This window comes from Adelges cooleyi, unplaced genomic scaffold (genome assembly GCF_023614345.1).
Source record: "Adelges cooleyi isolate 19-005CV unplaced genomic scaffold, UGA_ACOO_1.1 ACOO_flye_CR_arks_rails_tigmint_CR_PRNA_2, whole genome shotgun sequence".
NCBI lineage: Eukaryota > Metazoa > Arthropoda > Insecta > Hemiptera > Adelgidae > Adelges > Adelges cooleyi.
This window is the reverse complement of record NW_026095860.1, coordinates 4,733,355-4,760,052: the sequence shown is the minus strand read 5'-3', so window position 1 is coordinate 4,760,052 and position 26,698 is coordinate 4,733,355. Positions and strand designations below refer to the sequence as shown.

General features: G+C 33.4%; 1 protein-coding gene across 3 annotated transcripts; it reads left to right on the top strand.

Annotated features, from left to right (window-relative positions):
• The first annotated feature begins 301 nt into the window (after positions 1-301).
• Positions 302-26,698, top strand: LOC126833367 (delta-1-pyrroline-5-carboxylate synthase). Of its 3 annotated transcripts, none has more exons than XM_050564664.1 (14): positions 302-443; positions 2,227-2,364; positions 2,438-2,617; positions 4,487-4,903; positions 5,684-5,899; positions 6,179-6,344; positions 9,320-9,529; positions 9,628-9,779; positions 11,663-11,800; positions 13,749-13,944; positions 14,032-14,153; positions 15,948-16,134; positions 16,209-16,304; positions 26,019-26,698. In XM_050564664.1, exons 2-14 carry the CDS (start codon positions 2,236-2,238, stop codon positions 26,186-26,188), a joined length of 2,379 nt encoding a protein of 792 aa, XP_050420621.1. In that variant the 5' UTR covers positions 302-443; positions 2,227-2,235; the 3' UTR covers positions 26,189-26,698. The 3 variants fall into 3 exon arrangements, with proteins under 3 accessions (XP_050420621.1, XP_050420619.1, XP_050420620.1); XM_050564662.1 differs by having other exon boundaries at positions 5,663-5,899; XM_050564663.1 differs by lacking the exon at positions 302-443 and adding an exon at positions 453-644 and having other exon boundaries at positions 5,663-5,899.

Below are 26,698 nucleotides of genomic sequence, written 5' to 3'. Positions count from 1 at the left end.
TATATAATCTAACGAATAACAAACAAAGTATATTATTTTTTTGTTAACAATCATTACCTAAAATATACAACTAATAAGGTCAAACATGGTACACCCGGTATAATAATGTACACTATTACAAGGATCGACGATAAGCATATTATTGTATTGTAGCGACCGGACGGCAAAGGTGAGAGTAGGTACCCAGGAATACAATCGTTTCATATTATTATGTAGGAGGAGTAACGGTGTTGTTGTTATCATTGATATTTTTTTATCTGCTTTTGTGATAACCGCATGAGGCATCTTATGGACCGTTCAGGGTTCAATTAAAAACTTACAGTGCTCTATTAGCCGCTAGCTACTGGCTGTCAAATCAGTTGAAATCCGGACCCGAAACCGATCCGGGCACTTGCAAAGTATTGTAGGTATTCTCCTCGAGTCATTGCATCTCTCAATCGAAGGTAAGGAACCAACGCAACTAATATTATTACAATTACTAGAACGAAATCAACGCGTTGAACTCTATTTTATGGTAAAACGTTCGCGTTTTGGATAGTTGCATATTTTTCTTTTCCATTGTTTGCCGCCAAGTTTTTTTTCCCCGTAAGCGTTTCACCGCACTTGGCGAACCGTTTTACGAACAAATATTGCCACCCGACAAAGTGAGTTTTTATATTACGTAATTATTTTTTTTTTTTTTCAAAATAATTATTATAAATACCGCAATTAGCCGGATGTGTTAGCGTTGCGGGCGGGCGTGGCCGGAACCGCATTAACGACACCGAACGCTTTTAAAACTTTTATTGGCAGCTACTCACGCTTGCTAAACTCGCATCACCGTCGAAGAATATAAATATATATATACATAAATAAAAAATATTATATTGTTATGTTTTTTTTGGGGGTTTAGCACCGCGGCGTTTTCCGACTTGACAACAATCGATGGCCCACCAAAGTCTGCCAGCATTTAACCGCAGCCAACGCATTTATCGTCACATCCAGCTTTTCACGTTTTATATTTTATATAGATTTTTTATTTAGATTGTATATTTTATATATATTTTTTCTCCGTCAATAACGAGAAAACGACTTTGGAACTCTAGCATTCGATTTGAATGTGTTTTCCACGCAAAGGATTAGTCGAAAACACTATGACCCACGAGACGTATTAAGCTAAGCAAACGATAATTGCTAGCAGTTATAAATATTTCTAGTTTACCTTGTACTTTATTCAATTCGCATATGTCTCGTGCAAGACCTATATATATAACGTCTGTCTGAATATTTTATAAAATAGAACATTACCGTACAGATAATGTTAATGAATTTGTTTTAATTAAAAAAAAATACTAGTGATTTTTTAATATTAATCAATATGTTGTTTTTGATTGATATTGGATATCGACAATGTGTGGTTTTGTTCACAGTGCGTGGCTAATAGTTTTATGTTAAAGCAAACATCAAGTATAAATGACATTAATGAGTATTTCTCATTTAGTGTTTATGGGTCTTCAGTATAGCGGTTAAAAGGAAAAAATCTATATGGGAAATAAAAAAATAAAGTTAGCTAAACAATGGAATCTATTATAATGACTATATTTTTACAACCAACGTATAAAAAAAGTAGAAATCATTCGTTTATTTTATACTTAAATTTGTGTTTGAAAATGCCGTTCTGTCAAAACATACACATTATATATTTTTATATCTCGTTAGGTTATACTTGTTGTTTAGTCTTGGTAAATTTTGTTTTTTTAACTTAAGTTGTAGTGAAGTAATACGAGTGTATGTATGATTAAGCAAACAAATTTTCTATGAGAGCAAGAGTCCATCTTAGCCCTTAATTGTTTTCTCTATTAATGGAAAAGTTTACAAAGTACACACACTGAGTGTACCCCTTAGTTTTAAAGACAAGAGAGATCATTGAGAAGGGAAGCAGAGGTAGACACGGAATGGAGAAGAAGTGAATGTATGGTAGCAGTAACTTTATATAGAGCGTTGTAGCGCAAGAAGAAACGGGAATTTATTTCATACCTAAAAAAGTATGTCCGTTAAATGCAGACGAGTTTATCCTATTTACTTGCTGTAGCATACCCGGGAATTAAATAGAATATCTCATAAACTTGCAAACATCCCTTATCCGATATTCTTAGGTGCTTCCCGTGTATAATTCCCTGTGTTGTCTGTGTTAGTTTGGAAAAAGACTTTGGCTTTAATTCGATCCGTATTTTTGTTTTTCTTCAGCACATCACGATGATTTTGGGACGTCAAAACCGCCAGTTGACGGCGTTGTCCAACAGTATCAGGATATGTAGATGTTTGAAATCCACGTCTCCGAGCATTCGTCAGTACGGCGCGAAGAGGTCCTACAGCCAGCTCTCGGTAAACGACCACAAAAAAATACCGTAAGACGTTTGGAAAATAAAAACAAAATGCTTTTAATTTGGTTTTCAAGAGCATGCAGCTGGACTTGAAGCGCGCTTTACAGGCGACCGACACACAGTATAGCGGGTTTTCAGACAGGTCGCAACTGAAATACGCTCGTCGTCTGGTCGTGAAATTGGGCAGTGCGGTTATCACTAGAGAAGATGAACACGGTATCGCTCTCGGTCGACTGGCTTCCATCGTCGAACAAGTAAGTCGTTTGTAATTTTGCTAAAAAAATTCCAATTAGCATCAATGGAACGTGCAGCCGTATAAACCAGCACCTGTAAGAACTTGGCGAAGTCCGAGTAATCCGAATATGATTTGATCACTTTGCAACTCTGCTACGCACAATTTGGGATGGCGTATCATTCGAAAGCGGTTTTACAGCCATATCCGGATATTAAGAAGATATTCTGACCATTATCACAAAACTCTAGCGAGCCTAAAATTGAATTTGAAAAAAAAACGCGGGTTTCCCAGTAAAATTACATCAGCTTACTTATACAATGTTCAATTACCTTTGTCGTAGAAATCTATTAGTCCTGGTCGACTATGACGTCGGATTAACTTATTAGGGAGATGTTACATTTAGAGGTTCAGTTGGGTTTGTCACTAATATATTTTTTCATTATGACGGAGGCTACTGATTGCACCTACAAACGAGTTTTTGACGACATTTTATTTTACGGCTGTCCTTAGATAAAGACATGCCTGGTTACTGTTCCACACAAACTTTGACTTGGTTTAACTATTTTTTGCGAGCCAATAGTATGGTAAAGAAAAAATTGAATTTTCTTATATAATTTTTATTTGCGTAGTAATTTAACACCAGTCACCTACATATTTTATTTACCTATTAAAATATTAAATCAAGTTGAAGTAATGAAAATAATAATTTTTATTTAGGTATTTACATTATTTGTCGATACCCAGTTTTGAGCGTATAAGCGCGGATTAAAATAGAAAAAATTATATTTCAGTTTATCTCTCTCTCTTTTTGAACTTTTAAATAGTAATAACTCGAAAAGAATGTACCCATTCAACATTGATTGAATATCGGCTAATTACGATTGCCATTTAATTTTTTTTTTTTAATAAAATATTAGGTAGTAGATAGGTACGTACTATTTGAATTTTAAATATCAGCTTGCAAAACAACTTAGTAAAATAATACTTTTACCTTGAACTCTGTGAACTATTTTTAAATTAAAATTTTTTTTTTAATTATACAACATTTTGTTTACTACACGTTTTCTGATGATACGCATATTAATTGTAAAGGTAAATTTAGTAATTCGTGACATTTGGAATAACGTATCTCTATATTGAAATTATAATAAACTAACAATTGATTATTTAATATTTATTCATCGGCTTTTAAAATTTAGATTTGGAAAATATTTATGTATACTTATCATTAAATAAACAAACCTTATATACATATACCTATCGCTTATAGTTGTTATTAAGGGTTATCAATTGTCATATTATTTACACTGAAATTTCATTTGTTTATTACAAATATCATAGCTAAAGTATATTTTCAGTGATTAATTAAAAATAATAACGTTAAATTTATCTTAATAGCACCGGAAAGTTAGGAAGAAAATGATAACTTATCATTATCTTCCCAGCATTAAATAAGAAGCCAACGGAAACTCACCATTACCTTCCCAACTTCCCGGTTCTATTAGGGTATATATAATGGTTTGTTCGAATTAATAAAGTGGTAAAAACATGCTATGAAAAGAGAAGACAATAAAGTAGTTAAGTCTGTAATGGGCGGCGAATACTATTACGGTGACTGAGGTAAGCATAGAGGTTAGAGGTGATAATTTTTAGAATAAGTTGAGTTATTGTGCAGCGCTGCCCAATATTAGTCGCAAGTGGTAGTTAAGTGCAAAAATAACAAGAAATAGTGTAATTTAATATATTTGAATGGGTATCCACAACTGTAGATCGAACTGATGGAAATGTCAACTTTTTATATACATGAAATGGGGTTTGGTATTGGCGACTCATATAGGTTTCTTCGCAAACCTTCGTTATCCTTATAACACTTTATAAACCTTCTTAGGTAGCCGAATGTCATTTAGAAGGCCGCGAGTGCATAATGGTTACCAGCGGAGCTGTAGCTTTTGGAAAGCAAAAGCTCACCCAAGAGTTGCTCATGTCGATGAGCATGCGAGAGACCCTATCTCCAAGCGATGCTACCAGGAAAGGGGTTACCACCAGTTTGGAAGCTAGAGCAGCTGCTGCCGTCGGTCAGTCGGGTCTTATGTCCTTATACGATGCCATGTTTTCGCAGTATGGCGTTAAGATAGCCCAAGTGCTGGTCACTAAACCTGATTTTTACAACGACGAAACTCGCAAGAATCTTTTCAGCACACTTTCTGAGCTGATCAGCCTCAATATCGTGCCAATCATTAACACCAACGACGCGGTGACGCCACCGCCACAAGACGACAACCTGGTCAAGTCCAAAGGAAAAAAGGTATGTAAGCCATTTAAACGTACATTAATAGCATTGGAATGTTAGGAAAGTAATGGGGCATTCCTGTTATCTTCCTGACAATAATTACGAAGCCAATAGTGTACCCCACACAAGTCGAATGTCTATAGTTGGGAAGTACCCGAATATAGACATTCGGCATACGCGAGGGAGTCCTATTGGATTACTATTTATTGCCGGGAAGATATCGGGAACTCCCCATTATCTTATCCAGCTTACCAGGGCTATTAGTGTATGGCCGTTCGGGCAACGTTGAGTAATCTTATTGGTATCTTTTTTGACGCCGGGGAGATAAGGGGAACTTACAATTATAGTTCCAACATCCCAACATAGTTTGGACCATTTTTTAGACACATCTCACATGTTGCCATCTTCTATATTTTCTAGCTACACTTCCTCTGTTCCACTTTACCAATTATTCAAATATTCGATGGTTAAAACAAATATGTCAGCGTAACGGGAGCCCAAATCAAGTGTATACGTACACAGTAAAACATGTAGTAATAGTAAAATTAATTTGCCATTTTATTTCTGAAGATAACAATTCGAGACGATGTGCAATAACCTGTATATTTCAACCAGGCTTACTACTAAATTTGAGCTCTAATTAATCGCATTTGGGGGTCAAGCAAATTTCCTCCAATGCCTTCTCCCATGCCTATAGATTACTCGTAGTCTGTAATCGTATTAATATAATCTACAAGCAAATGGAATAATACAACGCATATATTAACAATACAGATTGGTATTGGATGTTCACAGGTAATTAGCATCAAGGACAACGACAGTCTGGCAGCAATGTTGGCCGCTGAAGTCAAAGCGGACTTGTTGGTGCTAATGTCCGACGTGGACGGTATTTACACACTACCGCCTAAACAAGAAGGCGCCAAAATGATATGGACCTACAACAGCGACATGGCCGACATAATTCAGTTCGGCAAGAAATCGACCGTGGGCACAGGTGGTATGGACTCCAAGGTGAGTCATTGCCATCATTAAAATTTCAATAAAACGCCGACTTACACATCTCGTATCTGTCTGATTACGTTGAAGTTTAAACTCTAATGGAAACAGACTTAATTGGTTCCGCGTTTAAAGTCAGATAAGAAGACAATGCGAGTTTGTTTTTGCATCTGCTCATTCGAATCTAATCGAAATAGTTGACCCTGTTCAAAATTTAATTTCGATTTTGAATTTCGTACACGCCTTATTCATACACGATCAACGTGTTTCCCTATAATATTACTCTCGTTTCAGGTGCAAGCGGCCACGTGGGCGCTTAATAAAGGCGTCAGTGTAGTCATCTGTAACGGCATGCAAGAAAAAGCAATAAAATCCATTGTGGCAGGTAGAAAAATTGGCACGTTCTTTACAAACGCTCCTACAACCGGCACAGCGCCCGTCGAAGTTTTAGCCGAAAACGGTGAGTGAGAAGTTCTATTAATTTCTAAACTTCAAGGCAAACTTACAAATAAGCTAATTTAATAGTAAACAGTTACATGTATGTTTAAATGAATACACGAGTCTATGTTAATCATTGAATATTAGTTAGCATTCCTACCTCGAACGGATACATTTTTTTAGCTGTGCAATTATACTTAAGTATTGACTATTTAATACTGTAATCTATGGTCTGTCTACGGAGTCATGTTCTCGAACCATGTTTTTTTAACGGATGGAAATTAATGAAATATATGTTTTTGTTAATTGTAAAAACTCTTGCACTCTTGTATTGTCAGTGAAATCTGAGTGCCAAGTTTTATCACTTATGCACTGTTGTTCTGTAATCGATCAAAGTTCATTGACTTGTTCATTTGGTAGTAAATGTATTTTTCAAATCGATCGAGTATTTTTTTTATCGTTTAGGTAAGTTATCAAAAACGGATGATAAAAATTAGGCGCTCACACTTGGCACAATATACCTACGATAAAAAGTTACAATTCAATTGACTACGATTATGGTTAAGTACTCGTTACCAGTGTTTGATATTAAATACTCTTTAAGCGTCTGTAATAATATTAGCATTGTCGACGTCAATATTGATTGATGTTTTAAATAGGAATAATATAATTAATATATAAGAAATAAAATCAGTTGTCATTTGTGTCATATTTTATCCGTCAAGTACATAAAGCTCTCCAAATTAATCAGTACCTACTTACAAAATGAAAATATATCTTTAGACTTTATAATATATACCATGCATTCAGTTTATGGATGTTGTGCTTATGTCATGTTAGTTACTAAATTAATTAATACTACTATTTTTAATTCCCAAAACTTAATAACTATATTAAGCTATAAATTAGCTATAAATTGATTTTAAACATTGATTTAATTAGATGTTTGATCCCCGACAGCTAAAACAATAAATGCAATCAAATAGTTAAATATAGTTAAATGCAATAAAAGTAATGGGCCAGTTTATTTTAATTACAATTTGTATTGATAAAATGACTAATAGTTACATAATGAGTTATCTCTAAATTGAGAAAAATTCGAAGAAACTTATAGATTTTTCAAGTTGCAACTAAGTTTGTCTAATTGCAATATGACCTAAACAAACGATTATTGTTATTATTATTATTATTATACAGAGTGATTTTTAACTTATAGCCGTTATTTATAGCATTGCTATTAAACTATAAGGCAAAGCAAAGACACTTTTTTAAAAACTAAATTGTGTTAGGATAATTAAAAAATAATAAGTTAAGTAGGAAACTTAAGTATTTATATATATTTAAAACATTTTTACAGAGTTTTCAGTTAAAACGTTTTCTAGTTTTTATATAAAAAAAATTTTCAACTTGAAAGAAATATTTTGGTGCAAAACTAGTTACTCCTTGTTTTTTGGATTAGATGTTTTTTAAACCATATAAAGCGTAAAAATGTTTAAGTAAAATTGATATTTTTACTTTTTTTTTCAGTAAACGTAAACAATAGTTTTATTGTAAAAAACAAAAATTCAATTTTTTTTTTAAATGTAACATTTTTTTGAAAAATTTAAATTCATATCAGAAAATCTAAAAGTTTGAGTTATCAACTAGTTAGAAAATTTTGCAGAAATATCATAGATTCATTTTTACTTACAATATAATTTTATATAAACCCTCCAAACTTTTTAGATAGAAAAAAAATTCTAAGAAATATATTCTTAGCTTCTATAGAATATGACCCCATATAAAGTGACATAATTTACATTTATGATAATATATTCTGTATAATATAGTTATTGAAGTAATTAGAGAAAATCAAATTTTGTTTAATTTCGTTTTCAGTTCTTCATTACTGAATGCTTACAATTGCTTTTACATTAAATACTAATTAAAAAAAAAAGGTACTTTTTCAATAACTTCTCTAATTTAACAACCATACTTGTTCACTAATTACCGAATTATGTTTTTAGAAAGCTATTTAAAAATGTTATCAAGTATTTAAATTTGAAACGTTTAAAACAATCAAACCTTTCGAATTGGCGACCGTTAGATTTTCATAATCTTTCATATTAATATTTTAATGTAGGAACATTGTCTTGGTTAGTGCGATAAACTTTAACTAATTAAGTAGTAATATGGTTATTCTGATATCATTTATTTATTTATACTATGATCGTTAGCTTAATATACCCACAATGTGTAATACATTATACGTTTTGTATATTAAATATGTATTCATGATCCATGAAACTAAATGATATAGTTAAAAATTCCGTTAAGCATAACCTTGTAACTAATACATAACACATATTTTAATTGTTTTTTTAACTAGCATTACATCTTCATGTAATCAAAATTTCAAACCGACTTTTATTATAATCACTTCTATATAATAGAATAATAGAATTATTATAAATTTTATTCCGCGAGATAAAAAAAAGTATATATTATATAAATAATCAGCATAAAATAAAAACCGTGTACTAAGGAATTTTAAATTTCATATTTAAACCTTAGTTAAAACAAAATAAATTCAATTACATCGTTAATGTTCTTTTTTTTTTACTTAAATTAGATTACAATTTACATATTACAATACGAAAATAGTAATTAAAATGAAAAAAAAAATTAATTAATAAAAAACGTTTTTTCTTAAAATGATAACGTATTACACAAAATGCAATTAAAATAATTTTTTTCATACGAGGCGTACGGAAATTTAATGAAGCACTCCATATGAAATGCTAAATATATTGTTTAGTTCAACTAAAAGCTCAATCAAAATAATGTAAGTTTTTCCGAATTTGAACATAATGTAAAATACATAAACAAAAAATAAACTATTTATGACCTATGACTATTTTAAATAACCTAACCGCTTTTTAACTGTAATTACGAATCGGTACAATGAATGAGTATTATTATTATTATTTTTGTACTGTTTTTTTTTTTTTATAACAGCGCGCCATGGTAGTCGAGTTTTGCAAAAACTACCGCCCGAAGACAGGGCCAAGGCTATTTACAATTTAGCCGATTTGTTGATAAGCAAACAAGCGACTATTTTGGACGCTAACCATAAAGACGTTGCGATCGCAATCAAAGAAAAGACGGCCGCTCCGCTCGTCAGTCGTTTGTCTTTAACCCCAGAAAAATTGAAAAGCTTGGCCGTTGGTAAGTAGTTGTAATAAATAAAAAATACATATAAATGTCGGGCAATAATGCGGGTCTGGTGTCGGATTAACGAATGATATGGTGGCGTTTGTTAACAGGATTGAAACAAATCGCCGCATCAAGTCTTACCAACGTCGGTAAAGTTTTGAAAAGGACTAAAATCGCCGACGGTTTGGACTTGACCCAAGTCACCGTACCGATTGGAGTTTTGCTGGTCATTTTCGAATCTCGACCGGATTGCTTGCCGCAGGTGAACACAAAAACAAAATTAGCTAATCAAAGGTTCATGTTAAAAATGGGTATTGTGCGCAATCAAGGTCTTATGAACTCATAGCCCATATTGTGTCGATAAAAATTTAAATTGTTGATTCCCATCTGCATTGGGTGTAGTGTAAAAATGTTATTAGCTCGACGATATTTATAGGAAAATATGTATTATGGTCTATGAGTTCAGTGCTGTGAACCGTTGACAACAGCTACCTATGCCAAGTGACGTGGATGCGGGTAGTTCAAAGTATACCAGTATTTTTTTAACAGTTTGTTCTTGCGAAAAACGTTTCAATAATATAAAGGAGAAGAAAAAAAACATTAATTTTATTCAGGAGCTTTACGCTTTCATACATCTAAACCGATTATCAAAGCAACGAAGCGTTCCATTCTCCTATTATTGGTTTTTCGAAGTTGCCATCTTCCGGACGAAAACAGTTAATAATATTATTTTCATCTCTCATCCGACATGACAACGGGATTATTATAATGCAATAGGTATATATATATATATATATATATATATATATTGTGTGTGTATACAGTCTTTGTATATTTTGATAGAGTGAGTTCTGTTTTCATTGTACGAATTAATGCAGGAAATCATCAATGCGTACAAATACGCAGCTGTTGTCTGTAGGTAAATAATATTGGTCGTCTTTTCCATACTTTATAACGATCATTTTTCCCCCACAGTTTCCGGAGACGTACAAACTTTAAATTTACTCAAACGTTAAGTATCGGTAGCGCTATAATAATAGAATAGTTCGTTAGTAGTCAACGATAGTTTTGAGCTAAATTATCATGATTCACTCCACACAATATTTGTATTTAAAATATAAACACGCTTCTTCATCTGTCCACGTTCACTGTTAAATTTCCCATTTAATGACAATCATTGCAGTTTACCGCCTATTTCAAATGTAAAATCGTTAAATCGCTAAACGCGTTTTACTTGCCTCGCAATAGTTTCAAAGGGCTTAAAACATATTTTTTTAAAAATCGATCGAGGATGACTTTTCAGAGAGAACGCCATATCCGTTTATCGAAATATTTCATAGATGTTCATAACATGGATTTCTCGACGAAAGTTATCGCTGTTCAATAGGATAAAAAAATATCACAACGTCAAAATATTAAGTCGATTATTGAATATATTGAAAAATGGATATGTCATACCCACTGCAAAGGCGTCATATATCGGTTTTAAGATAAGCGTTTTTCCTCTATAGCCATTATATAGGCTGTGTAAAACGCATTTTGCGTAGCTATTTTCAAACTAGGCTGATAGTGGAAGCTGTGATAACTTTTTAGCTAAACAAGTATTAGTCCAAAACTGGTTATCGTTATTTTCGTTATGTTTTTCTTAGGTAAATTTAATACATAGGTTGCTCTATTTAGCTTTTAAATGCCATCCCTGAGCATATGACCTTTAAAAGTAAAATTTTCAACTTGAACATCGAGTATAATTTTTGACCATTAAATTTAATTGGGATTTTATTTGACATTTTTTTTTAGCAAAATCAACTATATTTTATGGTAAAAAAAAAAAAATAAAAAAATTGTAACGTGAAATTTGAATAACCATTAACCCTTTACGGTATATATATATATATATATATATATACACACATATGTATGTATATTATGTATAAACGTGAAAACCCTTTGCCGAGTCGAACGATGAATTGTTTTTGTTCCGGCACTCAGTCGCGCTCATCCAGGCGTTTGTACATCGTCTGTCTGTCCGCGCGCGCGCGTGTGTGTGTGTGCCTATATGTGCATAACACGATTGAATATAATGTAAAATGTTATTATGTTATATTATATATATATATGATACTAGTGGCTCTTGGCTGTCAACAGGTGGCTGCTCTGGCGCTGAGCTCGGCAAATGGACTTTTATTAAAAGGAGGCAAAGAGGCGTCGCACAGTAACAAAGCTCTTATGGATGTCGTCAAAGAAGCGTTGAGCTCGGTCGGGGCCCAAGACGCTATATCTCTGGTAAATATATTCACCGTAGCGTTTCACGTTCTGTGTCACCGAGTACACATTGTATATAATATATATTATTACTACTATCGTTATTATATTATACGCAGCGTGTAAATCTAACGCGACCGACGCGCGACAGGTGGGGATCTAAAAACGGCCGAGTTGCTAATATGAGCTAGTTAAAAAAAAAATTTTTTTTCTTTCTTATTAAACCGATACTTTTTTCGCAACACCCATTTCAAAGTACTTAGTTAAAATCGATTAAATAAAAATCGCTGTTAATATTAGTTACCGAAAATTCGATTTTAAAATTTGGGTTTTACTGTAAATTTTAAATTTGGATTATTAAATTAAATTAAATCCATGCACATCACTAATGATTGTGTCTCCCCAAACCATTATTGCCGTAATGGTCATCACATACTTTTAAATAATATCTTTTACAGTGTGATAAGTATTTGATTTCAAACTTTATAAATATTTTTAAGAAACAATGTTATGTGTGTAATTATAATAATTTTTTTATCCCTTTTTAGTACGTAATGTAGCATAGTTGGTTCTGGTTTTTGAATTAAACATCTTTACTCACGGGTAAAGCTAATCTCAATTTAGTTCCGTAACCGGTAAAATCGGTTACTAGTCAGACGGATCACAAAAGTCTTCAATTATCATGAGCTAAACGGAATTACTACTAACATAAATACCGTTTCGATTTGCACATTTTAGCGAGACAAAAAGCAATAGACACATTGTATACCTAACGCGGCACATGGTACACGTGTGAATTCGATTTTGACAAACACAACCAAAAACAGCTTATCGAAAAAGCCTACTGAATTTTTTCACATAAACTTTTACCCTTTCGGATTGGCCCGCGCACAAAACGAGTAAAACATTTTACTACAACGTTCTATTTTCAAATAGCTTTTCTATGTTCGAATATTTTTTTCGATTTCTTCTCATTCACAATAACGTGATCCGTTGTTCGGAAGAAATAAAAAAACGTCGAAGAAAATATTGCTATACATAAAGAACAAAAAGTAATATCTCGAAAGCGCATTACACCCGATTCGTATGATATATGTAACGCTTACACAGGGTGATCGACTTAAAGGTATCCACACAATTCGTCGGGAAATAATAATTGAAAATTCGCAGTTACTTTTTATTTCGGATTTATTTTTGTTTATGTCATTTAAATGTTGTACAATTTCCAAATTTTTACATTTTTTTGTAAAGTTTTTAAAAGCTTCATCGATCTTGTAGAACTTAAAAATGAACAACTTAGTTTTAACTTTTATTCACTTTTTAATGGTCAATAATCAGTTGTAAAAAGTTTGAACTCTTAGAAAAATTCAAGTTTAAATATAATTAGGCGGAATGAAGGTCATTGTTGTTTTATATGTGCGCATTAATAAACCACACTTTGCCTAAAGTTAAAATCTGTTAGTGATTGCTTAAAACTTAGTTATTGACTAATCATAATTTTAAGTAGATTACAGTCTTAAGAAGTGTTGGCTTAACTAGTGGAGGGGGGAGGCCTATTAAGGTCAGACCTATTAAAAAACCCTTAAAATCCCTTCAGAATTTCGGTCGAAAGTAATTTTGAAAACAACGACACATCTTTTTTAAAAGATATAACTGCTGACGTTTTTTATTCCTTAACATATTTTATACAGCTATCTAAAAGAAGTGTTTTTAAAATGTAAAAAATTAGGCATTTTTAAGATTTTAACGATGAAAAAAAGTTCTTTTAATAAAAACTTTTAACAAATTTCAATTTCGGAAATTTTGATTTTGTAAACCAGGGTGCGCCTTAATTCACATACAAAAAAACGATGAAATAATCTCTTTAAAACAATGTTTTTATCCTGGGCTTCAGCCCCCACGATAGTGTTGGAGCCCAGTGTTCTTCTTTTGTTGTTGTTTTAACTGATCCTATCGGCGATTGATCAAGGTGTCTACCAGGGAAGAGATCAGTGACCTGTTGTCGATGGAGCAGCACATCGACCTGATCATACCCCGAGGGTCCAGCGACTTGGTGCGCAGCATCCAGGACCAGAGCGCGCACATTCCCGTGTTGGGGCACGCCGAGGGCATTTGCCACGTGTACGTGGACAAAGAAGCTGACCTTGAAAAGGCCCTGACCATAAGTGAGTAATCCGTTTAGGTCGGATCAAATTCCTATTTGATTACTTTGCCGGCGACGGTGTACTAATACGATTTTGCTGTAACAAAAGTCCGCGACTCCAAATGCGATTATCCGGCCGCCTGCAACGCCATGGAAACGCTGCTCATCCACGAGGGACTTTTTGGTGGACCTTTTTTCAATGACGTCTGCGACATGCTCAAGCAAGAAGAGGTGCGTATCGTTTGAGACATTATATTACGTTTAGTTATCATTCGTGATAGGGTATTCTATCAAACACACGCATACTACAACCCTCTACTAACACACACATACGTGCAATAGTTGGACACAAAAACCACTCGAGGTTTAGGTAAAGGACGTGTGTCGACAAAGGTCGTTGTAGAATTGTAGGGCTCGATTATGATTCTAACATGACTTATAGGTCGGTTTTTTTTATAGAGAAATTTTCTGTTGGATGTAGTTGAGAACAAACAGCGTTGTATTTTCAATAGAAGTACAAAATAAATATTATTTTATCCGTTTTCCAATTGTGACGGACTGGCAAATTATTATTAAGTACATAAGACCTGACACATTGTTTACATTAAACGGGACGTCGAACGCTGACAATTTTTTATCCTTAGTAAATAAAATATAAAGTTTTCAATAACTATATTAAATAACAAGCATCCTATCTGAATTGAAGCCATTGTTCAACAACTTTTTTTTTTTCATCATATCATAGTCAGTTTGTTACAATACGGTTTGAAGCCGTTTTCGGCCTTTTTTAAGGTATTTTATTCAAGAAAAAAAAACCAGATACAAAGACTGGTACGAAGAATGTCTTTCCTAAATTTCGAATAAATATACCTTGAATGGATATTTTTTTTATTTCGTCAGTACCAGCTCTCCCATGTCACATTTTAACAGTAATGAATTTAGTTGTTTGCTTACCAACGGTAAAATGTGGAAAAAATGGTCAGAGATATAAGTTATTATGAGTTTGATTTAAATTAATTAATTTGATTTGATTAGACTCTTCGTTGATAACATTAGTTCATTTACACACTGAAGCAGTGTAAATTAGTATCCGAAAAATAGTGGCAATCTTTATTTTCTCCTTCGCCTCAATTCCGACTATTTAAGGTCGGTCACCCTCGGCCTAAACCTGCACTCGACACGTACTTCCACATCATCATCCTCCTATCATCCAATCGGTTTTTTCGTTCTTCTTATCTTGTTTCCTCTTACGTTTATTTTCGTGACCATCTTACTGCTTCCTATTTCTCTCTCCTCGCATAACATGTCCGAACCATCTCAGTCCATTTTATCTAATTTTTGTCCGCTATCCAAGATGTATTCGTTTTGTATCCTATCTTCTATCGTCACTTAACTTATCCACCAGCATTCTCAGCTACACTCATTCCAGGTTCTATTTTCCTGTCTATCGCCCACACAACACAGTCGGTCCGGACGTAACTCATTCGGCTCCCGTTTTTCCTAAACGGCTCCCGTTTTACAAAAAGGTAAATTCCCAAACGGCTCCGGTTTTTTACAACACAAATTCCTTTTCGTCAGCGAGTTTTTTATGGAATAAAAACGAAACATTTTCTATTATTTTTTCAACAATTTTAATAGATTTAATAGGGGTTGCTACCACTTTTACCAAATTCGGAATTCGTATTGATAAGGACGGTAGGTCTCCGAGTGTTTTGGCACTCGCTCGCTCGGCGCCGTCGCTTCGCTTCGCTAACTAAAAATATCCTAGGTTTGTAGGCTAAAGTCTAGGACGAGGTTACAGGTTTAAATTTAAGTTTAAGTTTTTTTGAAAAGTTAAAGAGACTTGATAATATACGCGTAGTACCGAATACCGGAGCCGTTTGGGAATTTACCTACTCGTAAAACCTTTTTCAACGGGAGCCGTTTGGGAAAAAACATACAATGGATGGGAGCCGTTTGGGTTGCACCGTCGGTCTCGACACACTCTTGTGTGAGAGATTACCTTTAAGTCTCCATTTTTTTCAGGTACAAATATTCTCGGGACCCGAGTTGTCGAAACGTTTGACTTTCGGACCTCCCAGAGCCAAGTCGCTGAAACACGAATACGGTGAGCTAGCGTGCGCCATTGAACTGGTGTCGGATTTGGACTCCGCCATCAACCACATCCACACTTACGGCAGTGGGCACACCGAAGTCATTATTACCGAGAACAGTGGGTTTTTTTGGGATTATTGATTTTTTTTTTCTCTCTTTCTCCTAACACGTGTATAATGTTTATTTCATTAGCCGACGCCGCCGCCAAATTCCAGAGGGACGTCGACAGTGCCTGCGTGTTCCACAACGCCAGCTCTAGGTTTGCCGATGGATTCAGATTTGGCCTGGGTAAGTTCATTGAACCCAGCAAGTTATTGCTAAGCGAAACAATTAACATAAATACGTACTATTGTATAATTCGGTCGAGACGAATGGCATTCGGGTTTCAATCAAATGTATTCAACGAAAATAATGCCAACGCTGTTCGTTTATTTCTCAGGTTCATAATAAACGCGTTTAGTGATTTAGTAAAGATCAATCTCATTCTGTCATACACCAGACGCCCCCTCTCACCATCGTATTTATCGTTGGATTGTTATAAAGGAAACAAATTTGTCTTCAGAATACGTCCTCCAGCTTAGTAGTTCGGGAATTATTCCTAAGGCGACTTAAGATAATCTTGAGACGCGATACCTAATTCCGTGTTTTATCGCCGTAGTCATAATATTATAATGTTAATACCAACCTTGTTTGGCACGGAAAAAGGCAAAGAGAAAGAAGAAGAAGAATAATCTATTATGATTATTATTTATTATAATATACATGATATTATTATTGGAAAATGATAATACAACAATTCAATTTTATTTTATTCAAAAAATAAATAGAAAAATTGTTTTACTTGTTGGATATTGCCGAGGTGAAAATATGAGAAAAACTGAGAAACAGTGCGAAAATATCATGCAAATCAGATGATATTATTTCATCATTGTTTTTTAATTGCGTTACGCTAGTTAACAATATATACACGTTATGTAGTTTGATTTAATGACGAAACCATTGTTTACATAAAATAATATTGTACTTTGTACAAAATTAATGCTAATTAGAATTGGGTTTAATTTTTTTTATATATGTATTATATTTGAAATATCGAAAACTATCATAACCCCCGACAACACATTCGTATAATTTGTATTTTCCACTTGTAGACTTTGGTAATTATGAAACTTGGTGATACAATGCAAATTGATTATTCCCAAACTATTGTCATATTTAATTATTGTTTTTTTTTCGTTTGTAGAAGTTCAAATTTTGGATTTTCACGAAAGAAATTCATTTTGTTTTTTCTGTTAACGCTTATGAAGTACACTCGATTTAGATTTACAGTTGGCCACCGACTTTTAATTTACAACACATTCGCATTCGCTTCGTTTGATACACACTTGTGCACCTCTGACGTGTGCTTTTGCTATTCTGTGACTTGCACAGCTGTACTAAAAAACTTGTATTTTTGTACTTTTCAAACTTTGATAACACTTTAAATCTGTAGAACTGAAAATTAGCGATTTCATGTCAAACGCACATCTTATCGATTTGCGCGAAATGGCTCGGAAGAGGTTTGACGAAAAAGGCGGGTTTTAATTATTTTTAACTTGCCAAATCGGCAGTTCAGTTCAATCTTTTAATAAAATGTTTTTGCCGTTTAAACTCGCCATGTCCTATTGTTTAGTAGAACAGTGGAATTATAGTGAGCCAAGGCAGTCAGCCTCTACATTGTCAGCATTTCTAATCCGGAATCCCTCCCTGACGAGGGATTGTATTTCGAGTAATTAATTTGTATTTCAAGTAATTAATATAAGTGCAATAACATTGTATGTTACACCCGATTATTAGCTGTTATTTCAAAAGTATTTATCGACAATCGTAAATAGCTATTTATGTTCTTAAATCAACCAAAAAATGCATGCGTTTATACGTTCAAAATTGCCTATATATGCACTAACAAACCCCCAATTATGCACTAAAAAAAACATTTGTTAATTTAATTTTCAAACACTCAAATTGTTAATAATAAATAATTTGTTTTCAGTTTTCTACGTTTTTTTTAGTTGAGAACAACAATTGTAACCGCAGTCTAAATAAAAAAAAAATCTTAATAAAATAAATACATATAAATATTATGCAATATTTATTTGTAAATACATTAAAATAATAAAACTAACATTTTTTTTAAAAGAAAACACTTGAAACAAATTATATAAACAAAATAACTGTCTAATAATCTTTTTTTCATCTGATAATACTAATTTTTGTTATATTATAGTTCTCTATTTTTCTAAAAAACAAATCCCCTAATATTTTCATGATATTTTTATTGGTGCTTTTAGTTAAACACAATATTTTAAAAATACAAAATATGCTGTAAATATATTTGAATTTGGATTCTTTAAAATCTGATTCAAATTTTTAGCTTGTATAGCTGTTTTTCGGATCATTTAATAAAAACATGGAAATGCACGAACCTCCGGGGGGACGACACTTGACACTTGCTCCTCTCTGAAAAATAATTGTTTTTTACTCTACTTATTAAAATGCATAACAATACAAACACTAATTATTAATACTTAGCATAATGGCGTATTTACATTTACACGTTGAATAAACATTCAACTTTTATTTAGTTTACACTCTGCTAAGCATAAACTTTTATTTTGCCTTGCCCCCGCCTAAAATTTTACTTATTGGCGCCATTGAATGTACGTTTACCAAACGACGCACTCAAACTAATTGTTGCTAATGTAAAATAAAATACATACTTAACTCGATTGACTAGAATGTGTACATAACATTATTTTGCATTATTTGCACAACGTCTGTAATCCGCTGGTTTGTGCGTTGTCGTTCGTTGGAACGTCAATATTCGATCGACAAACGTTGATGCATGTATTTTTTTTCCCTTAGAATAAGTTAAGACAAAGAACAACTGCGGATTACACCCCGCCCTCCTGGTACAGCCCATAATGTAGAGCCCGTATTGAGAACTCTGACGTTAGTTTGGAAAATAATAAATGTATCATCCACCCCATCCAAAATCCGCTTAATCGCCGCCTGTTCGACCCGGCTGGGTTTAGTGATTTGGACTTGACGGCATTATTTGTGAGTGATAAAGTTAAAAATAAAAAAACCGCGACACAAGTAACAACAGGTGTATGTGGGCGACACGTTCCGTGATGTAAAATGCATGAAGGCAACAATCATAGAAAGGGAAAAAACTTTTCTCCAAGGTTTATCATTCAGACCACGTATTTTATTCATAAAAAAAAAGAAACCAATAACGACATGTGTCTGGCGGAAAGTTGCCAACACGTTTTTAATACTAAAAAAAAAAAATAAATGCTTTAAAGTTTGGAAGGGAAAATGTCGAAAAAATTATTTCTTATGTGCTTATACAGAGTTTATATTCGATTATATTCGACCTTAGTAGACCTATGTCAACGTCTCGTTAGTTTATCGCCGAACCCCAGAACGACGTTTTAGACTTTGCAAGACATACTAATACATTTCCAAACTAACACTGTGGGATTCACTTACTATATGAACCAGCCAATACCTTAGACCGAATTAGACTTGTTAAAAGTATTGCTTTTTATACTTTTATAGTTATTAGTTTGTCCGATTATAATTTATTTTTAAAAAACAATAACTCCATCCATTGTGTGTTAAAATCTAATCAAAGTAAGCTTTTTAAATGGTCAACCTATATATTTCATCAACTTTAAATTCGGAACTAATTTGAATATTTTACAAAATGTCATAGCATAATCTCGTGCTGAAAATTTTGTTTGGCGTTTTTCTCGGTTTTTGTGAGAAATGATGAACTTGTTCAACATTTAGTTTCAAAAAGTATGTTCTGGCTTTAATTCTTCGATCCACAAAGACAAGTGCGCCAGAGACAATAATAATTAATGAATAAATTACGATTTATTAGACATTTTCGTCCGTCTATATATGATGTAAATCAATACGCTATAGGCCGTTGTCACTTTTTGCCGTTGATGTTAAAATGCCTTTTACCCTTGTGATTAAATTACAACGGGAATGGGGTACGGTGCCATTGAGAGGACAAGGAATTTCGGGTTTAGCCATTAACGGTTCGCAGCGATCGACGAGCATATTGTAACGCTTTGGGAATTGGCAAGAGCAACGCGCGTCAACCGTTATAGATTTTTCATTGTATCAAGTTTAGCGAAATCGGTTTTAAGAAATATTTGCTGGTATACCTAATTAACAGTGTGGATCAGCGTAATTGGCGGCCCAAATGTATATGTACATATGTATAAGTATACGTAAGGATAAGGGATACCCTATAGGGACGAAAAACAAACGGTTTCAGCGAGTATTTATTTTGTGGGTAATTATTATTATTTCGGTCCGAATCGTGGTTAGGTATTTTCTAACAAAACAAAGGTAAGGTTTCTTTTGTTATTAGAATAATTGTTTGAAAAAAAATTCGAGCCAGCATTTCTTGGAATAGTACTATATATCGTTCGGTTGTCGCTCAAGGCACCGTGTGACTTCTTAGTACATAAACCCTTGATGCAATAACAATATTTTAAAACGGAGTTTTTTGTTTCCCAATCATTTTACCAATTGAACATTTTTTATTAAAAAAATGGACAAAACAATGAAAGCGTTTGATATACCTTATTAGAAATAAAATTTCTGGGTTATTTGTTTGATTGCTTTAAGGCAATTTCGTCCGTTTCGAGTTTTTTTTGTGGTACCGAACTATAAAAAGTTAAATAATTACAAATACCTTTGAAATGTTTGGGTTTTCAATAAAAATCAAAAAAGCTTTCATTTTAAAAACAAACGTTTGGTATCCTTTAAAGCAAAGTAAAAAAGTTAATGATTATACTCAGAGGGTCGTTTTGTTTGACGTTCATATTGGCATATATTTGTACTGCAATATTTTATAACGCAAGAAAAAAATATATTTATATTTCAATCGTATTTTCATTTTGAAACAAACACAATACAGAAAGCGGTCGGATCAAACAAAACGGTAACTGGTAAGGTTACCAGTAAATATTAGGTATAGGTTAAGGGCAAATTTCATTTCTGTTTAAATACAGGAATTGTTTAAATGCTACAATATCCAATGTTATTGTATTCTTCAAAATCACTGATTGTCAGATATCCTAACAGTTTTATCACGCCATGATGTCATTTTTAAAACCCAACAATTGTACAAATGTTCATACTTTGGTCTAACGCTTTGACCTCGAAACCATCTTTTAATCCGGGTCAGGTAATTGAACCGGGTCAGTAATAATAATTATAATTTATAATAATCACATAAACTCCAGCGTGGTGGATTAAGAAGTCAGCACTAGAAATCTAGTTGGACCTGACAGTATATATACAGTAATATTGCAGCATCGACAACTGTTGTTTTTTCATATATTATTATATTGGGTGTACAGTTGTTCTGTAGATAATCGAATGTATAGGAAGCAAGTAGTTTTACAGCACCGTGTCCGGACGTTATGGCCGCGTTAAGTAAATTAAATTTCATTCCACAGGGATTACAGATTTGATGTAGTTTCATTGACAACATCGGATTACAATATAAAATATGTGCGGCCTATCGGGCATATTTCGGTAACAAACGGTTTGGACGACGGTTTTTTGGGAACATACTGTTTGTACCCTAAACATACAATGCATAATATATTTTTACGGTTTAGGTAGAAGCGGCACGTTCAATATGGAAACCGCATATATATATATATATATAGAGTGCACCGAAACACACGTATGCATCCCCGGGGACCGTACATAGTGTTATCGTCGCTCGAGCAAGCCGGATATACTTCAAATTTTTTTTTTTTGTGGTTTCAAACGTCAAAGTTTCAACGATATTTCATATTTACGCGCGCTTTTGACGTTTTTAGCGATTGGCCTTTTTTTTCTGATTGTTTTTGTATGTCTTTTGTCTGACAAACCGAAAACAATCGCTGTTCGATTAACACAACAGCCCGATAAATGTGACGGTCAACAGTTTTCGACCGGTTCGCTGCACAGGGTGTCTTACGACTGCAGGACCGGACTGGGGACACAGTGGTATTGCGTTCTCACCTATATTGCTTGTAGAGTTTTGTTTCAAGTGCCTGTAACCTGTAACATGGTCTCTAATTTAATCAACTAGTTTTGAATCAAGTATTTTAGTTTATTTTTTTTTTCAAATTTCATCGTGAAACTGTTGTGTTCTCTTCTGACACGACAGTCTAAATTAGTGGACAAGTTTATGCTCCGTGGTATAGTGGGCCAAGTTGCATTTGTGTCGTTCGTTGTAAAAGTGAACTATCTCCTTTTTGTAAATTAATGTGTATGAAAGACAATACAAGAATTCATCCAGTGTTTTCTATTTTTTATTGAAATTTGAACTTATTGGAGTTGCTTCTCTTTTATAATGAAAGATATGACTAAATGTGATCTCGCTAAGAAAACATATGTATATTTAAAAAAATTAGAGTTACACCACTTTAACTATAAACGACCCATCTCTTTCCCGCCTTTACATTAAAAGCTAATAATTCCTTAAAGAATAATTTAAAAAAAACACAATTTTCAATCACACTATGAGAAATTTTAATCATTTTAACTGGGTAAGACACCCAATATGTATAATCAACGTGAACCGGACCACATGAATATGTGTAAAACGCAAATATTATAATTTATGCCGTACTACTAGTTGTTCGATTTATCACATAGCACAAAAAAAAAAATGCTGCAAATATATTTTTTGATTATATTTTGTTCAAAAACAAGCTCAACATTTCTGCCCGCCGGCGTTAGTCCAACATGTTAGATCTTAATATCCAGTGACACCGTATTGGAATTTTAAAGATAAAGACAGTGATATCAGCTACCCAGAGCCCTATGGTTCTTAGGTTACATTTTCCGTTATAAATTTGCCAAAACACGGTTAAGTTTTTTCGGCAGTTTTTCTTTAGCACACCTCTAACTATCAATAGCCAAAAAAATGTATTTACTTAAAATCTACCACTCCCTCTTTCGACGTGAAGACGGAAGTTATTCAAATGAATCGTTTAAAAAAACTTTTATCATAAATAAACTATTTTGATAATATGGTTAATATACAATTACTAAGTTGGAAAAATCATTTCGAAAAAGTTTAAACACAATGCAAATATTGTTAAGCATTAGTATACAGGTAGACAATAACTTATTATGTTTTCAACCTTAAAATGCTACAACTTTGCCAAAAATAGCCGGACCGAGCGGCCGTAACGCCTTACACCCCCAAAGCTCCTTAAAATTGTATCAACAAAATTGGCGCAGTTTCAAATTTTTGTATTCATGCATTTTTTTATTAGTTTGCCTAATGGAGGGGACTTGGACCTTTCGCATTATATTTTTAGCTTGTAATTAATTCATGTTATAATTTTAATTTAATACAATAAACCTGCGCAACTTGTATTCGCGAAAGTTAGCATTTATAGCTCATAACGTTTGTGCAGAAATTTATATCGGCGCCGTTTAATAAGTTTCACTTAATATTTTAAGGACAATGTGAATGTTTATTTATATTTTTGTATTTTGTGTAATTGGCAGTGATTTATTGGCAGTTATACTAGACTTTGACAAATACAATTTTACACTGGGTAATAATCCATCGAAAATACCAAATTACAATAATTAAAATCAGTGTGACATAAATTGTTCCAGAGAAATTAATTTAAATGAATTCGTTTTAATTAAGACAAAGTTTTGGATTTTCCAAAGCCGAACATTTACGGTTTAGACTGTACAATACCGTCATTTATTGATAGCTTTTGTCCTCATTCGCTGCTAATGAAATTATAAAACACATTTTACTGGCTTTGCGGCAATATTGTTTACAAGTATACAAGTAACACGGTGCGCTGTGGTTGGATGTTGGTTACAAAAAAAAAAAAAGATCAAAAATGTTAAAACTGATATTAAAACCACTTATATTTTCTTGCATTAAAAAAAATGAAGTAAAAAATACGAACCGAAGCTTTAAGTTACAACAACAAAGATCAAACGATTTTTAATGTCCATCCAATTGTTGCAAACATTAAAAGAATAATAAGATCTATTTGAAAAAAAGTTAAATGTATATTTATATTATATGATGATGTATATATTACAATATATTATTAATTGCCAACGTCATAACTACCCGAAACGCCTAAAGATATAGAGAAAACGTCAGTCTCTAATCTCTATAGTGAGTAATATTTCTCTTTCGTAAACAACATAGCTTGTTAAAGTTTGGTTGAAGTCGTACTTACTTTAAGGCCAACCTAAATAAAATATTGTTATTTTCCACACAAGTGTCTTAATGTTAGGTATTACAGACAACAGAAAATTGATTGTAGAAAAAATATTTGTAAATTATCACAAAAGGTTTAAATGTAGCCTTTTGGGTCGTCAAAAAACGAAAGTTAATATAGGTTTTGGTGTTTTTTTAATCTGCAGAATAAGCTATAAATTATTCTAAGGTGAGCTAAGGAGATTGACGATCGGGTTTTTGTCAAGGAGTTAAATGATGCCTTTTCTGAAAAATATTATGTAGCCGTTTAACACGAATACATCGGTGAACTTTCAGCATAAATAAATTATATAAAATAAATGATTTCCTTGTTATTGGTTGTAACGTGACTTCGGAGAAGCCTAAACGCAATCAACCTGTATTAAAAACCAAAGAAGTACAATTTTCGAACACAATTTATACATAGGTGTATACTTCTTTATAGTCGCTCAAAGCCGTTTAAAAGAGAGTATTCGTTTGAAAAAAATATTACTAGTTAGATATTTGTTTAACCGCTAATTGACTGCAATTCCCATAGTTGAAAATTTAAAACTGAGCCCAATAGACACTTTATTGGTGTATATTAAACTATTATATGCATTGTACACTAAATAATACGTACTGTAAAACATTTTATTTTTGTGGATGAAATCATAGATTAAAGTATATATGTGTGTACCTATTAACCACTGTCCTATACTACCTACCATATATTACCTACTTATAAAGATAGGCCTGAGTATATTGATTTAACGGTCTCCATTAGGATTCCATAAAAGTTTTATCACTGTGAACTTTAGATTTACGAGCACCTCATCGATGAAATAACGTTGCCGGTTGAAACATTAACGTGGCCTATCTGTAGTAAATGTAATCTATGGTTAAAGGAAGTCGTCGGCACACACGATGAGGCCCAGCTTGAGACAAGTTACGGTATAGGAGGCAGCCTATTATGGTTTTTCTGTGTGATTTATAGAGCTAGTGAGTTAGTAGCTCGGTGCAAGTAGGTTAGGGATCAGATATCGACGTTATTTTTTATTTTAAAATAACATTTTCATAGTAGACCGATTCTTCATTTAGCAAGCCTATGGATCAGAAATCGAAGCCAAATTCCACTCCTCTTTAAAATCGAGAAAAACGCCAAATAAGTTTACAACATTTTCAACGCACGCTATGACATTTTGACAAATAGTCAAATTAGTTCCAAACTTGTGTGGGATATCCTTTTAGATATAGAACTACCGCGGAGAACCAAGGAAAAATCATTAACCCTCTCCTTCGGGATAGAAAGTTTTCATTGGTCTCTCTTTTTTAGGTGAAGTTTAGGACTTGAGTTTTGAAAATTAAACTAAAGGTAGATTTATAACAAGGTTGTAAAATATATGATGTTATACATGGGGGATGTGTACTGGAAGAGAGTGAAGTAAGGGTATGATGACCAGAAATAGTTGTGCAGCGAAGGTTCTAAATTATTGTTATATTTTATTAGATTGTAATAAGGGGGAAATAACCAAATTTCATCGAGGCTCTCACTCACACAGTCGACGTTATCATATAAAATTGACCAATGCTTAAACTTAGGTACGGTTAGGGCGTAACGAGTGTTCCCGTAAATCGTGCACTGCGATTAGCCGGTTCGACAGCTGTTTGTGATGCAAATTTGAATACTATTTTTTAATTTTTTTTAACAGGAGCCGAGGTGGGCATAAGTACGGCCAGAATCCACGCCCGAGGTCCCGTTGGAGTCGAGGGTCTGCTCACCACCAAGTGGATACTTAAGGGCGACGGGCACGCGGCCTCGCAGTTTACCGAAGAAGGCGGCAAGACCTACGTGCACGAACACTTGCCCGTCGACCAATAGCTACCATTACTACCACAACAGCTCCTTACAATGCAAACGCCGACACTGTCCGATAGAATCTTCAGCGCCGTGATCGCGTTGTGGGCAAAAGTGTCGTCGACCACACTAAAGCTGCTCCGTGACTGATTGATTAACTGTCGGACATCAATCAATTACCTTAATATTCACCGAACACCTCATTCGTCCCTTATCCCAAAAAGCTCTAGTAAATTATTTGTAAAGTCTATTATCCGGGCATAGGTGTATCCTCGTTTGTAAATAAAAAAAAAAAAAAACCCCAACCCCCAATAATCGTACCAATTTTATTATTACTATCGTTACTTTCTTTATTTTTGTTTGCTTGGATTAATTTTATCGACTATATTATATTCATCATATGCTGTTGTTACAACGCGCGACGCCTACTTGACCAATTTGTAGGTATTGCGTTTTTATTTTTATTTTTTTCAACATTATTATTTTTTTTAATAATAAATTTCAATAATATCATTGAAAAAGATTACCCGCGAA